The 13,885-nt window shown below is 45.0% G+C and overlaps 1 protein-coding gene across 1 annotated transcript in view; it reads left to right on the forward strand.

The window, feature by feature from the left end:
- Positions 1–12,951, forward strand: part of fat3a (FAT atypical cadherin 3a) — a 120,964-nt gene extending 108,013 nt beyond the window's left edge. The window contains exons 26-30 of the mRNA XM_034677794.1: positions 3,405–4,105; positions 4,209–4,322; positions 6,140–6,199; positions 7,596–7,631; positions 10,342–12,951. Coding sequence (XP_034533685.1) covers positions 3,405–4,105; positions 4,209–4,322; positions 6,140–6,199; positions 7,596–7,631; positions 10,342–10,973 — 1,543 coding nt within the window. The 3' untranslated portion in view covers positions 10,974–12,951. The remainder of the gene's footprint in view (positions 1–3,404; positions 4,106–4,208; positions 4,323–6,139; positions 6,200–7,595; positions 7,632–10,341) is intronic.
- Positions 12,952–13,885: the final 934 nt, after the last annotated feature.

Consider the following 13,885-nt stretch of genomic DNA (forward strand, 5'->3'; position numbering starts at 1 on the left):
GAATAAGAATTTCAGTTGTTATCAAGAGTGTAGAAATGTTGAACCCTGACTGTGATTTCAGGCTCAATAACTGTCAGGTCATTGTACTTTGCTCGAAAACATCAAACCTCAACAATTTAAAAAGCATCAGTGCAGTTGATGCCAGCGCCCACCAGGAGGCAGCATTACACTACTGTTCAGCCAGTTGGTCCAATTCAAAGACGTCATCATAGCTCCCACACTGTCAAACACTGAGAGGAGCATACTGTGACTAATTTCACTCACTCACTCTCACATGCACGCTCGCACGCTCGCACGCACGCACGCACGCACGCACGCACGCACGCACGCACGCACGCTCGCTCGCTCGCTCACTCACTCACTCACTCACTCACTCTCACTCTCTCACACACACACACTCACTATAATACACAAGCAGATTAACTTTATACACCACTGACTGACTCTTCCATCTTAAGAAAATTCAAAGTGAATCATAATCCTCTTATAGAAACAGAGGATTGAACCAGCAGGGGGCTCTAACATCTGAAAAGGTCTCATACCATCAAACACATTTATCAATTATTGAGTTAACTCATTTCTGCAGCTCCGACTCAAAGAGACACACAAACAACACGAGAGCTTCTGAGAGCTGCAGAGAGTCTCTGTGATCAGACTACATTCACAGAAAATGTATAGTTTCATTCAAAAGCACCATTCAAACCCAGAAAGTGAGCAAAGTGTAACGAAATACACAAATCTATATCAGCAGTCCTTCAGTTATTTTTATTTACATACAGCAACACAAATAAGATCAAATATAAGAAAGCCGTTTAAAGGTTGTACAACGCATTAGTGGGATATGTCAGCAAACAGAAAGAGTTTCTGAGTCTATAACGGTCTGAGCCAATAGCAGTCTGAGCCTATAGTAGTCTGAGCCTATAGCAGTCTAAGTCTATAGCAGTCTAAGTCTATAGCAGTCAAACCTATAGCAGTCTAAGTCTATAGCAGTCAAACCTATAGCAGTCTAAGTCTATAGTAGTCTCAGCCTGTAGCAATCTGAGCCTATAGCGGTCTAAGCTTATAGCAGTCTGAGCCTATAACAGTCTGAACCCATAGCAGTCTGAGTCTATAGCAGTCTGAGTCTATAGCAGCCTGAGTTTACAGCAGTCTGAACCTATAGCAGTCTGAGCCTACAGAAGTCTGAGCCTATAGCAGTCTGAGTCTATAACAGTCTGAGCCTATAGCAGTCTAAGTCTATAGCAGTCTGAGCCTATAGCAGTCTGAGCCCATAGCAGTCTGAGTCTATAGCAGTCTGAGTCTATAGCAGCCTGAGTTTACAGCAGTCTGAACCTATAGCAGTCTAAGCCTACAGAAGTCTGAGCCTATAGCAGTCTGAGCATATAGCAGTCTGAGCCTATAGCAGTCTAAGCCTATAGCAGTCTGAGCCTATAGCAGTCTAAGCCTATAGCAGTCTGAGCCTATAGCAGTCTGAGCCTAAAGTAGTCTGGGCCCATAGCAGTCTGAGTCTATAGCAGTCTGAGCCTATAGCAGTCTAAGTCTATAGCAGTCTAAGTCTATAGCAGTCAAACCTATAGCATTCTAAGTCTATAGCAGTCTGAGCCTATAACAGTCTGAGCCCATAGCAGTCTGAGTCTATAGCAGTCTGAGCCTATAGCAGTCTAAGTCTATAGCAGTCTAAGTCTATAGCAGTCAAACCTATAGCAGTCTAAGTCTATAGTAGTCTCAGCCTGTAGCAATCTGAGCCTATAGCGGTCTAAGCTTATAGCAGTCTGAGCCTATAGCAGTCTGAGTCTATAACAGTCTAAGCCTATAGCAGTCTGAGCCCAAAGTAGTCTGAGCCTATAGCAGTATAAGTCTATAGCAGTCAAACCAATAGCAGTCTAAGTCTATAGTAGTCTCAGCCTGTAGCAGCCTGAGCCTATAGCGGTCTAAGCTTATAGCAGTCTGAGCCTATAGCAGTCTGAGCCCATAGCAGTCTGAGTCTATAGCAGTCTGAGTCTATAGCAGCCTGAGTTTACAGCAGTCTGAACCTATAGCAGTCTGAGCCTACAGAAGTCTGAGCCTTTAGCAGTCTGAGTCTATAACAGTCTGAGCCTATAGCAGTCTAAGTCTATAGCAGTCTGAGCCTATAGCACTCTGAGCCCATAGCAGTCTGAGTCTATAGCAGTCTGAGTCTATAGCAGCCTGAGTTTACAGCAGTCTGAACCTATAGCAGTCTAAGCCTACAGAAGTCTGAGCCTATAGCAGTCTGAGCATATAGCAGTCTGAGCCTATAGCAGTCTAAGCCTATAGCAGTCTGAGCCTATAGCAGTCTAAGCCTATAGCAGTCTGAGCCTATAGCAGTCTGAGCCTAAAGTAGTCTGAGCCCATAGCAGTCTAAGTCTATAGCAGTCAAACCTATAGCATTCTAAGTCTATAGCAGTCTGAGCCTATAGCAGTCTGAGCCCATAGCAGTCTGAGTCTATAGCAGTCTGAGCCTATAGCAGTCTGAGTCTATAATAGTCTGAGCCTATAGCAGTCTGAGCCCATAGCAGTCTGAGTCTATAGTAGTCTGAGCCTATAGCAGTCTGAGCCCATAGCAGTCTGAGTCTATAGCAGTCTGAGCCTATAGCAGTCTGAGTCTATAATAGTCTGAGCCTATAGCAGTCTAAGTCTATAGTAGTCTCAGCCTATAGCAGTCTGAGCCTATAGCAGTCTGAGCCTGTAGCAGTCTAAGCCTATAGCAGTCTGAGCCTATAGCAGTCTGAGCCCATAGCAGTCTGAGTCTATAGCAGTCTGAGCCTATAGCAGTCTGAGCCCATAGCAGTCTAAGTCTATAGTCGTCTAAGCCATAGCAGTCTAAGCCTATAGCAGTCTGAGCCCATAGCAGTCTGAGTCTATAGCAGTCTGAGCCTATAGCAGTCTGAGTCTATAATAGTCTGAGCCTATAGCAGTCTGAGCCTGTAGCAGTCTAAGCCTATAGCAGTCTGAGCCTATAGCAGTCTGAGCCCATAGCAGTCTGAGTCTATAGCAGTCTGAGCCTATAGCAGTCTGAGCCCATAGCAGTCTGAGTCTATAGCAGTCTAAGCCTATAGCAGTCTGAGCCTATAGCAGTCTGAGCCTATAGCAGTCTGAATCTATAGCAGCCTGAGTTTACAGCAGTCTGAGTCTACAACAGTCTGAGCCTATAACAGTCTGAGTCTATAGCAGTCTGAATCTATAGCAGTCTAAGTCTATAGCAGTCTGAGCCTATAGTAGTCTGTGGATTTAGTAGTCTTAGCCTATAGCAGTCTGAGCCTATAGCAGTCTAATTTTATAGCAGTCTAAGTCTATAGCAGCATATCTTTAGCAGTGTAGTCAAGCAAGTCATTAAGAAGTCTTTCTATACTTCATGATCTTCCTCTCCCTCGTCCCTCCTACAGCTGTGAAGAAGATGTGAATGAGTGCGACCGCAGTAACCCGGAGGGTGAGTGTGAGAATGGCGGTGTGTGCGTCAACACTCATGGCTCCTTTTACTGTAACTGCACGGCGGGCTTTGTCGGTCAGCGCTGCAGCCTGCGCCCTGTTGTTGTCCCCGACATGCAGGCTGGGCACGCCATGGTGGGCAAAGAGGAGCTCATCGGCATCGCTGTCGTGCTTTTTGTCATCATCACCCTCATCATCCTCTTCATCGCTTTCCGAAAGAAGGTTTTCCAGAAGAACTACTCGAGGAACAACCTGTCTCTGGTTCAGGACCCAGCCACTGCCGCTCTGCTCAACAAGGCCAACGGAGTCCAGTTCAAAACCCTGCACTGCTCCCCAGGAGACCCCCTTAACCTTTATTCAGAGCCCACTGTAGTTGGGGTCGGAGGGATGCTGGGACCCCCGCAGGTCCCTGTGAGACCCATGGCGTATACACCGTGTTTTCAAGGTGATCCACGGTCCACTCTAGAGAAAATGGTGGACGGTCGGGGGGTGGAACACACAGAAATGAGCACTTTTCACCCAGAATCCCCTAGGATCCTTTCAGGGACCACCAGGAGGGGGGTAGTGGTCTGCAGCGTGGCCCCCAACCTACCGGCAGTGTCCCCCTGTCGCTCTGACTGCGACTCCCTCCGCAAGAGTCCCTGGGACAGCGACGAGGGTGAGTGAGTTAACTTCACAGAATCAGTTGAAACAAACAGATGACAACTTTTACCTGACCCCCCCACCCCCCCCCTCTCTCTCTCTCTCTCTCACCCTCCCAGGTAAGATGGTGGACATGGCAGAGGAGGTGACGTGTTTCTCAGGGAGCAACAAAGGCAGCAACTCAGAGGTCCAATCACTGAGCTCCTTCCAGTCTGACTCCTGTGACGATAATGGTAAGCAACAAACAAACACACACATACACACACACATACACACACACACACATACACACACACACACACACACACACACACACACACACACACACACACACACACACACACACACACACGCGCACACACAAACACACACATACACACACACACACGCACGCACATGCACACACACAAACACACACACACACACATACACACACACACATACACACACACCCTCTCTCTCTATCTCACACACACACACACATCGTTTGGGCTCAATGAGGACCCTGAGGGGAAAATGTTTCTGTGATTGATTGAACAGCTGTGATTGATTGAACATGTGTGTTTGATTGAACAGATGTGATTGATTGAACATGTGTGATTGATTGAACATGTGTGATTGATTGAACAGGTGTGATTGATCACCAGGTGTGATTGATTGAACAGGTGTGATTGATTGAACAGGTGTGATTGATTGAACAGGTGTGTTTGATTGAACAGGTGTGATTGATCACCAGGTGTGATGGATCACCAGGTGTGATTGATTGAACAGGTGTGATTGATTGAACATGTGTGATTGATCACGAGGTGTGATTGATTGAACATGTGTAATTGATTTAACAGGTGTAATTGATTTAACAGGTGTATGTGATTGAATAGTTGTGATTGATTGAACAGCTCTGATTGATTAAACAGGTGTAATTGATTGAACAGGTGTGATTGATCACCACGTGTTATTGATTGAACAGGTGTGATTGATTGAACAGGTGTGATTGATTCAACAGGTGTGATTGATTAAACAGGTGTGATTGATTGAACAGGTGTGATTGATTAAACAGGTGTGATTGGTTTAACAGGTTTGTTTGATTGAACAGGTGTGATTGATTCAACAGGTGTGATTGGTTTAACAGGTGTGATTGATTTAACAGGTGTGATTGATTTAACAGGTGTGATTGATTTAACAGGTGTGATTGATTAAACAGGTGTGTTTGATTGAGCAGGTGTGTTTGATTGAATAGGTTTGTTTGATTGAACAGATGTGTTTGATTGAGCAGGTGTGTTTGATTGAATAGGTTTGTTTGATTGAACAGATGTGTTTGATTGAGCAGGTGTGTTTGATTGAACAGGTGTGTTTGATTGAACAGGTGTGTTTGATTGAACAGGTGTGTTTGATTGAACAGGGGTGATTGTTGCTGTTTCTCTGCTGTGAGACGGCCTCTCAGTGTTCATGTTTAAGGTTCTTCACACCTGAAGGTGAACACCTGACAGGAACAGTGCTGGAGTAGGTTGCTGTATTTACTGTCATGAAGAGACAAACATGGATGTGAGGAGAGTCAGGTCCTTAGGTGTCCTCTCAGCTCACCTGTAAACTCGGTGTTGGGGCTCTCATTGTGCTATTGGTGCTCGTGGTCTTCGTGCTGGAGCTGTTTGTGGTTTCATTTTTTACATTTCATCATCATGTTTGCTCCAGACTTTTTTTGCGATCCATAACAATCATGGTTTTAATTTTCAGACTGATGTTAAATTAAAACGGCTTCTCTCATCATGCAGATTCAATCCGTCAGAAATCTGCAGACGTGTCCTTGTTTTTTTGTAGTGTTCTCACCTGGCTTCCTTTGCATCCGTGGAGATTTGTGTATGTGGCTGTTTTCTTTGCTGATTTTATTTATTGAACTGAGCCCTAATAAAGATTCATGTGTGTTGTCTGCTTCTGAAGCTGACGGACGCTGCCGTGTGAGGACAGAGATTTGCAGGGCGAGCAGTCGGCTGTGATCTTTTTTTAAAACTTTGTTGACTGTTTTTGAAAACTTGTCCTTTCTTCCCTCCACAAGCCTCCATAGTGACTGTCATTCGACTGGTCAATGATGCAGTCGACACAATCGAGAGTGAAGGTACCATGTCTCATCCCCCTCTCTCTCTCTCTCTCTCTATATATATATCTCTATCTCTCTTTCTCTCTCCCTGCTCTGTCTCTACTGAAAGAGATGTTTCCTTTCAGTAACTACACACAGCTGTCTTTCATGAACTCTCAGATATCAGAGCAGAGTCTCAGTGCAGCAGACTGCAGGTCTTGATCCACAGACACAGGTTAGCTTCAACCACAGGTTAGCTTCAACCACAGGTTAACTTCAGCCAAAGGTTAGCTTCAGCCAAAGGTTAGCTTCAAGCACAGGTTAGCTTCAACCACAGGTTAGCTTCAACCACAAGTTAACTTCAGCCAAAGGTTAGCTTCAGCCAAAGGTTAGCTTCAACCACAGGTTAGCTTCAACCACAGGTAAGCTTCAACCAAAGATTAGCTTAAACCACAGGTAAGCTTTAACGACAGGTTAGCTTCAACTATAGATTAGCTTTAACTACAGGTTAGCTTCAGTCACAGGTTAGCTTCAACCAAAGCTTAGCTTCAACCACTGGTTAGCTTCAACCAAAGATTAACTTCAACCACAGGTTAGCTTTAAGGATAGGTTAGCTTCAACTATAGGTTAGCTTCATCTACAGGTTAGCTCCAGCCACAGGTTAGCTTCAACAACAGGTTAGCTTCAGCCACAGGATAGCTTCAGCCACAGGATAGCTTCAACCACAGGTTAGCCTAAACTACAGGTTAGCTTCAACCACAGGTTATCTTCAACAACAGGTTAGCTTCAACCACAGGTTAACTTCAACCGCAGGTATTGATCCACAGCTACAGGATAACTTAAGCTACAGGTTAGCTTCAGCCACAGATTAGCTTCAACCACATGTTAGCGTCAACGAAAGGTTAGCTTCAACCACAGGTTAGCTTTAACAACAGGTTAGCTTCACCTACAGGTTAGCTTCAACCACAGGTTAGCTTCAGCCACAGGATAGCTTCAACTACAGGTTAGCTTCAACTTCAGGTTAGCTTCAACCACAGGTTAGCTTCAACCACAGGATAGCTTCAACTACAGGTTAGCTTCAACTACAGGTTAGCTTCAGCCACAAGTTAGTTTTAACTACAGGTTAGCTTCAACTACAGGTTAGCTTCAGCCACAGGCTAGCTCATGTAGCAGGTTAGCTCATGTAGAAGGTTAGCTCATTTAGCAGGTTAGCTCATGTAGAAGGTTAGCTAATGTAGAAGGTTAGCTCATGTAGCAGTTTAGCTCATGTAGCAGGTTAGCTCATGTAGAAGGTTAGCTCATATAGCAGGTTAGCTCATGTAGAAGGTTAGCTCATGTAGCAGGTTAGCTCATGTAGCAGGTTAGCTCATGTTGCAGCCATGTTAGGCACACTCATGATCTGATGCTAAAGACTGTTTTGCTGTTCTTCTCACAGTCTCTGTTATGGACCACGGTCAAACCTACAACAGAGGTGACTACCCCATAAACACCACCTCTATCTATCTATCTATCTATCTATCTATCTATCTATCTATCTATCTATCTGGGAGTAAACAGACTAACTTGGTCAAACAGCTTCATAAATAATAATAATAATATATAATGATAATAGTTATGATAATATAATAAAGATGATAAGTGTATAATATAATAATCAGTATTATTATATATAATAATAAAATCAAAAATAATAATAATAATTATTACAATTATTATAGTATTAATTGAATATAAAGGTGACTTGTTCCAGACTCTGTGTGAGCTGGTATCAGAGGCTGATTCTGGTGGCTAACTGAAGACTTTAATATATTTATACGTTTGAATTGAAACATTGTGTGAATATGTGAAATGATTGATCGCTCCATCAGGGTAGAGCTTTGTACCTGCCCAGAGATACTAACCTGCTTTCCACCTTAGGTGGAAATGTAAGGTCTCAAACAGCTGTGGGAAAGTTTCAAGTTGGACCCATGCTCTGACACCGAGAGGTCACATGACTCCAGGTTTCTTTCTTCACTTTGAACCACAGACTGCTGAAAGACCCTGTTCTCCTGATCACCTGGTGTTTGATGCTAACAGATATTTAACCTTGCATCGGTCACCTGAGGGGCAGGTTGGCTCCGAGGTAATAAATCATAGGATAGTTTGTGCTGAGTCACAGCACATCATAGCAGTCAGATGGCTTTCAGAGATGTAGCATGTTAGCAGTTAGCAGTTCTGGAGCATTGGTACACTCTGTGGAGTTCAGGAGCCTGTGGTTATATGGGGTCAAAGAGAACCAAATCAGGATTAAAATACTGTCTGTGTCTGACTGATGTTCTCGGTCTACCTCCTCTCTCTCTCTCTCTCTCTCTCTCTCCTCTCTCTCTCTCTCTCTCTCTCTCTCTCTCTCTCTGTATCCTCATACAATTCTTCCTTCATCCTCTGCTCTCCTTCAGTCTGAGCTCTGTGTGTACATGTGATTGGACGTGATCCCCTCCCACAGCTTGTTGGACGTTCATTGTGCTGCTGTGGTGATTGGCTGATACTCTCCCCCACCATCCAGCTCTGTGCCTGGCCTCACCGCCCTGCATCCCTCCATCCTATCCCTCTGTTTGATTTGTTTCTGCAGCCCAGTGATGTTCCAGTTTGTTGTGATGACGTTTCTCAGCCTCAGTCATCTTATGGTTTGTGTTTCGATGCATGGACGTCTCTTTCTTTCAGATGTCATCGTTTTGTTTCACTCACTCATCCTTTCAATTGATTCTTCATTGTTCTGGTAGATTTTTGTTCTGGTCAGATGTGAAAAGAAAGATCTTCCATGATGTGTCAGGGCATTGTTGGCTCTGTTGCTCAGTCCTAACACCCTGCTATATCTTGACAGGTGCACGTCCTTCCAAAGCTCTGTCAAATCTGGTCTTGATGTGCAGATGGTGGTACAACAGATATACCGTAGTGCAACATAAAATCACATGATGCTGAAGTTAGTCTCTCTGTAACACAGCTTACGAACCTGATGGTCTACTCAAAGTAAATGCTTAAGCCAAGACCTACCGGTCTATAACCAGGAGGATTTGTCCAGTCTGAGCATACTCCTCACCAACTGACAAGGTGCTTAGAGCAGTAGTTAACTAACTTTAGAGCAGCTTGAATCAGTAAATACAAACAAGCTTGTTTGTTCCTTCTTTCAAAAACAACCCTCAGGACCTCAAACCGTCCCACCATGTTTCAGGGTTAGAGCATATCTGCTTGATCTGGTCCTTACTGCAGTTTTTCAGAGACTGTAGTTTGGACCTTTCCTGGTCTCACACTGAAGCATCAGCCTCACTGGAACAAACAGACTCTTCAGTTAAACAGAAAGCAGGATCAGTTTGGAGACAGAGAGCAGAGAAAAGACTGTGACTAGATCACGTCCGTTACTCAGCATGACGTGATGTGTTTCTGGTCACATGCAAACAGTGCTGGGGTGAAGGGGGCCTAACCTTCTACTCTCCATTAGCTTCATTTGAAGTGTCACCAAAATCTGGCGCCAGGTCAAGATCTGCATGATCCTTTCAGTTTGTCAGATTCCTCTGCTTGCAGTCACTAAACCAAAGAAAACAGCTTTGCCTTAAGTCATATTTTGGTTATGAAACAAAGCTACTGCGGTCACAGGGTCAGGGTTACCTTCCAACATCTCAGAACTCGAAGCATCATACCCAAGAGTCTCCTCAAGACAGCAGAAGGCCCCTGACTTACTGAAGGTATTCATGTCCATCAGTCCATCAGTCCACATGATTGTGAGGTGTTTCAGCGGTGTTAGCTGAAATGGGACAGAGAGGAAGGAGGGTGCATCAGAGCCAACAACCTGCAGGCCATCACTGTGGTTCACTGAGCGGTCCCAGATTCTACCAGATATCTGACTTCTTCTCTAACATCTGAGTCACCTTCAGTTTTGTTAACATGGCTTATGAACTGCAATCCATGAAGCACAGCATGCTGGGACCTCAGACCCCTGACCCTTAAAAGCTCCCGCTGTGCATGTGACCAAATGTGTTTCAGGTTGTGTTGTCATGTGACTGACCTGCAGGAGTCTTGTGTGTCACTTCGTCTGATGCTCCTGCTGCACAGTGAAGGCATGCACTGCACGGTCCACATTGTGGGGACCAGGTTTAAATCCTTTTCACAGTCCAGGTCTTCACTAACCCTGTCTCTCTGCTGTGCAGCGTATCATTGGGACACGTCAGACTGGATGCCCAGCACCCGCCTGTCTGACATCGAGGAGGTTCCGGCCTATGAGGCGGCACCTGGCAGCGAGAGGTCAGGTCCGGTTCCTCGCCTTGTTGGAAGCACACGTGAACTAGAGTCAGACTACTACCTGGGGGGCTATGACATCGACAGCGACTACCCCCCTCCCCATGATGAGGTCTTCTTGTCCCAGGACCAGCTGCCACCCCCCCTCCCCACTGGTGAGGACTACCCTGAGGCCTACATGCCGCTGCCCACCAACCAGTCTGCCTCCAAGGAGAGCACTCTGAGCTCAGGCAGTACTGGGCCTCAGCACGCCAGACCACACTTCCACCCCAGCCAGTACCTCCCCCCCCACCAGCTGCCTCTCGGGGAGGTGCCCCAAGGAGACCTCAGCCCTTCAGTGGGTGGGGTAACTCCAGGAAACGGGGACACTGATGACTCTGTGTCGCTGAACATGCGGCTGTCTGTGGGCGCCTCCTCGGCCTCGGACATGTCTGCCCCCTGTGGGCTGGAGGACTCTGAACACGGCAGTGACTTTGACAGTATGGACGAGCTGCGTCGAGGAGTGACGATAATCACAGATTCTCAGCAACAGACTGAGGTGTGATGGATCAGATATGGGATCTGTGATGGGCCAGAAGGAGTACAACATCGATTCAGACACCAGGAAACGACACGCAGATTTCACCCACAGGGGAGTGTCATCACTGCGACCACAGACCAGAACATCACCAGATCAAGACCACATTCACTCTTCCTGTCCTGGACTGGCAGGGTGGAGTTTCACCACAAACAGTCTGTGTGTTGTCAGTCTGTCCCCACTGTGCAGACCAATCAGAAGTGTCCTTCCTGCTCCAGGAGCGAGTCGTAGAAATGTGTAGAGAGTGGTTTAGAGAACGTGAATGAACTGATCTGTAGTTTGAATTCTACAGATGAGATAGAGGAAAGAGAAGAGGAAGGACAATCATGTAAGTGAACGGCTGGTTTGGTTCCCTGCTCCTTCTTAGACGCCCATCAGACCACTGCTTTCTGAACGAGTCCCTGTTTTCTGTTTCCTCCTGGATTTGTACATTTTTGTAGCGCGCTGAGCTTGTACAGACTTTGTAAATAGGATGACCTTACTGATGAGTACGTTTGAAACAGTGTTCACATTTCAGAAAGCTATTGAATTGTTTTAATGTGGAATGTGCTTGTTCCTTTCCCCATAATAAATAAATCCCACACAAAGCCATGACCCCCCGTCAGCCATCACAATTATGTATCAATGAGCTTCCAGAAAACGTTATGTTGTACAGTTTGTGTCAAAGCCAAGAGCTGCTGCAGTCACTCACGTATTTTATCTCTACTTTACTGACGGATACCTGAATTACAAAGAGAAGGCACTTCTCTTATTTGGTCTGGGACGATCATTTATCCTGTGATTAAAGTAGATATTGGAAACACTGTTCACGTGTATGGATATGATCTGGATTATTAGAGGATGTATGAGCTTCTTTTAAAGAGTGGATAACAGTCCTGAGAATGAACTGAGCACCGCACTGACAGACATACTGATGTTGTAAAAACAGCTTCATCAACATGTTATTCATCCACATGTCATTGTCTTCAGGTAAGGAAGTTTAACAGCCTTTCTTAGTGTCAGCACTTGGTGTTGTTTTTGTTGCACTAGTTATTTTTTATGTTTTTTTAATATTACATTTTGTGCCATATTTCTGAGAGCCTGCAGGCTTGGGTGGCACTCAGTCCGTTCATGGTGGAGGGACTTTGTAAAGCACACAATGTGACTGCAGGTTGAATATATGCGCCAAGAAGGATTGGCGAGCACCAGCTGCACTGTTCTAAGTCTGGAAACACATTTTATCAGTGTCACCCACCGGTCTGTCAGAAACTGGCACGCCATTATTCTGAAAAGCCATGAGGTGAGGACACATTTTCACAGTTTCCTGTTCCTCTGTAGCATCTCCAGCTCATCTGCTCGCTGAGGTCAGACTGAGTCTGAGGTCAGACTGAGTCTGAGGTCAGACTGAGGTCAGACTGAGTCTGAGGTCAAGAGCAGGTCTGAGTCTGACCTGAGTCTGACCTCTGACCTCAGACTGAGTCTGAGGTCAAACTCAGGTCAGACTCAGACCTGCTCCTGGGTTTTTTGTAAAGGTGTTGAATCTGTACAGTGTACATAACTAGGTTGTTAAAGTGATGATTTTGTAGATATGAAAGTGAATCCTGAACTGCCTTTTTTATTTTTGTTGTTGTTGATCAGTTTGTTCTGAATGTGGACTAAAGAGATTCCTGACTGAATGAACGTCATGTCAACATTAGGAATACGTTTTGCACAGTGTTAAAGCCAGACAGTTTATCCCAGCAGACGTTTTTTAATTTGATTTCTTTTTACATTTTTGTAAATGTACATGACATTTTGAACCTTTTTGTATATTTTTTTCATCTGGAATGTTTTAATGAAATCCCAATGTTCAGGCATCAGGCAGACTCACTTACGTATACGTCGTCTATCTGCAGAGACTGACTGTACAAACAGAGCTTTTTTCCTATTCTGTGCAGACAATAAAAAAGGTTCTTGCTCACTGACACTGACCTGTTTTTATATTTATTCACTCTGACACACGATCACAGCTGTTTACTGGCCTAATGTGAGAGACGTTTCTACATTTTAAACTTTGTTTTCACATGATTTTCTCTTTAAATGAGAGAACATCACAGAAGGATCCCTGCAGAGAGAGAGAGCTTTATGTTTCAGACTGCTGTGTCTCTGAAGACGTGACAAACTGCCAGATGAATCAAGGCTCTTCCATACGTTCAGCATGAGGAGAAGATCAAAGTGTTTATCAATCAATCAATCTTTATTTGTATAGCGCCAAATCACAACAAACGTTATCTCAAGACGCTTTTACAAACATAGGAGGTCTAGACCACACTATGTCAAATTATGAACAGAGACCCAACACCAAGACAGGGTAAGACTCAGTCTGACCCCACCTTAATCCATCATGAGCATTGCACATCGCAGTTTACTGCTCAATGATCCAGACTCATGTACTGTATGTAGTCCAACACACCCCATGTACACACTTAACGGCTGCACACACAGTGTCAACACATAACACTAAATTTGTCTGTAGAATGATCAGGGTACTGCAGGACTTTGTGGTCCTTTAACCTCAAGTCTGCCGTTTCAGAAGGACTTAATGCGTCTCTTCTACAGTGCTGCGATTACATTAGGGTTAAAGTAACTCTAAACTAGCAATGGTCACAGTAACACCATGACAACAACCAGACCATCCTGGGTTAGAGACATTTTAGAGAAATAAACCCAGTGTTACTCTGTGTCAGTCTCTGTCTGACCGTGCTCCTGCTCTCCTGTTGGTTTTTCTAAATCTGGGTTTCATACAGGTAAAGGTGGGCGGAGCCAATTTCACTCTCTCATTTCTCCACACCTCCCTCCTGTTTCTTCTCCTCTCCCTGTGCTGTCCTGCCTCCACCTGTCAGGCTCCACCGTACCAAGGT

Source organism: Notolabrus celidotus, chromosome 24 (assembly GCF_009762535.1).
Source record: "Notolabrus celidotus isolate fNotCel1 chromosome 24, fNotCel1.pri, whole genome shotgun sequence".
NCBI lineage: Eukaryota > Metazoa > Chordata > Actinopteri > Labriformes > Labridae > Notolabrus > Notolabrus celidotus.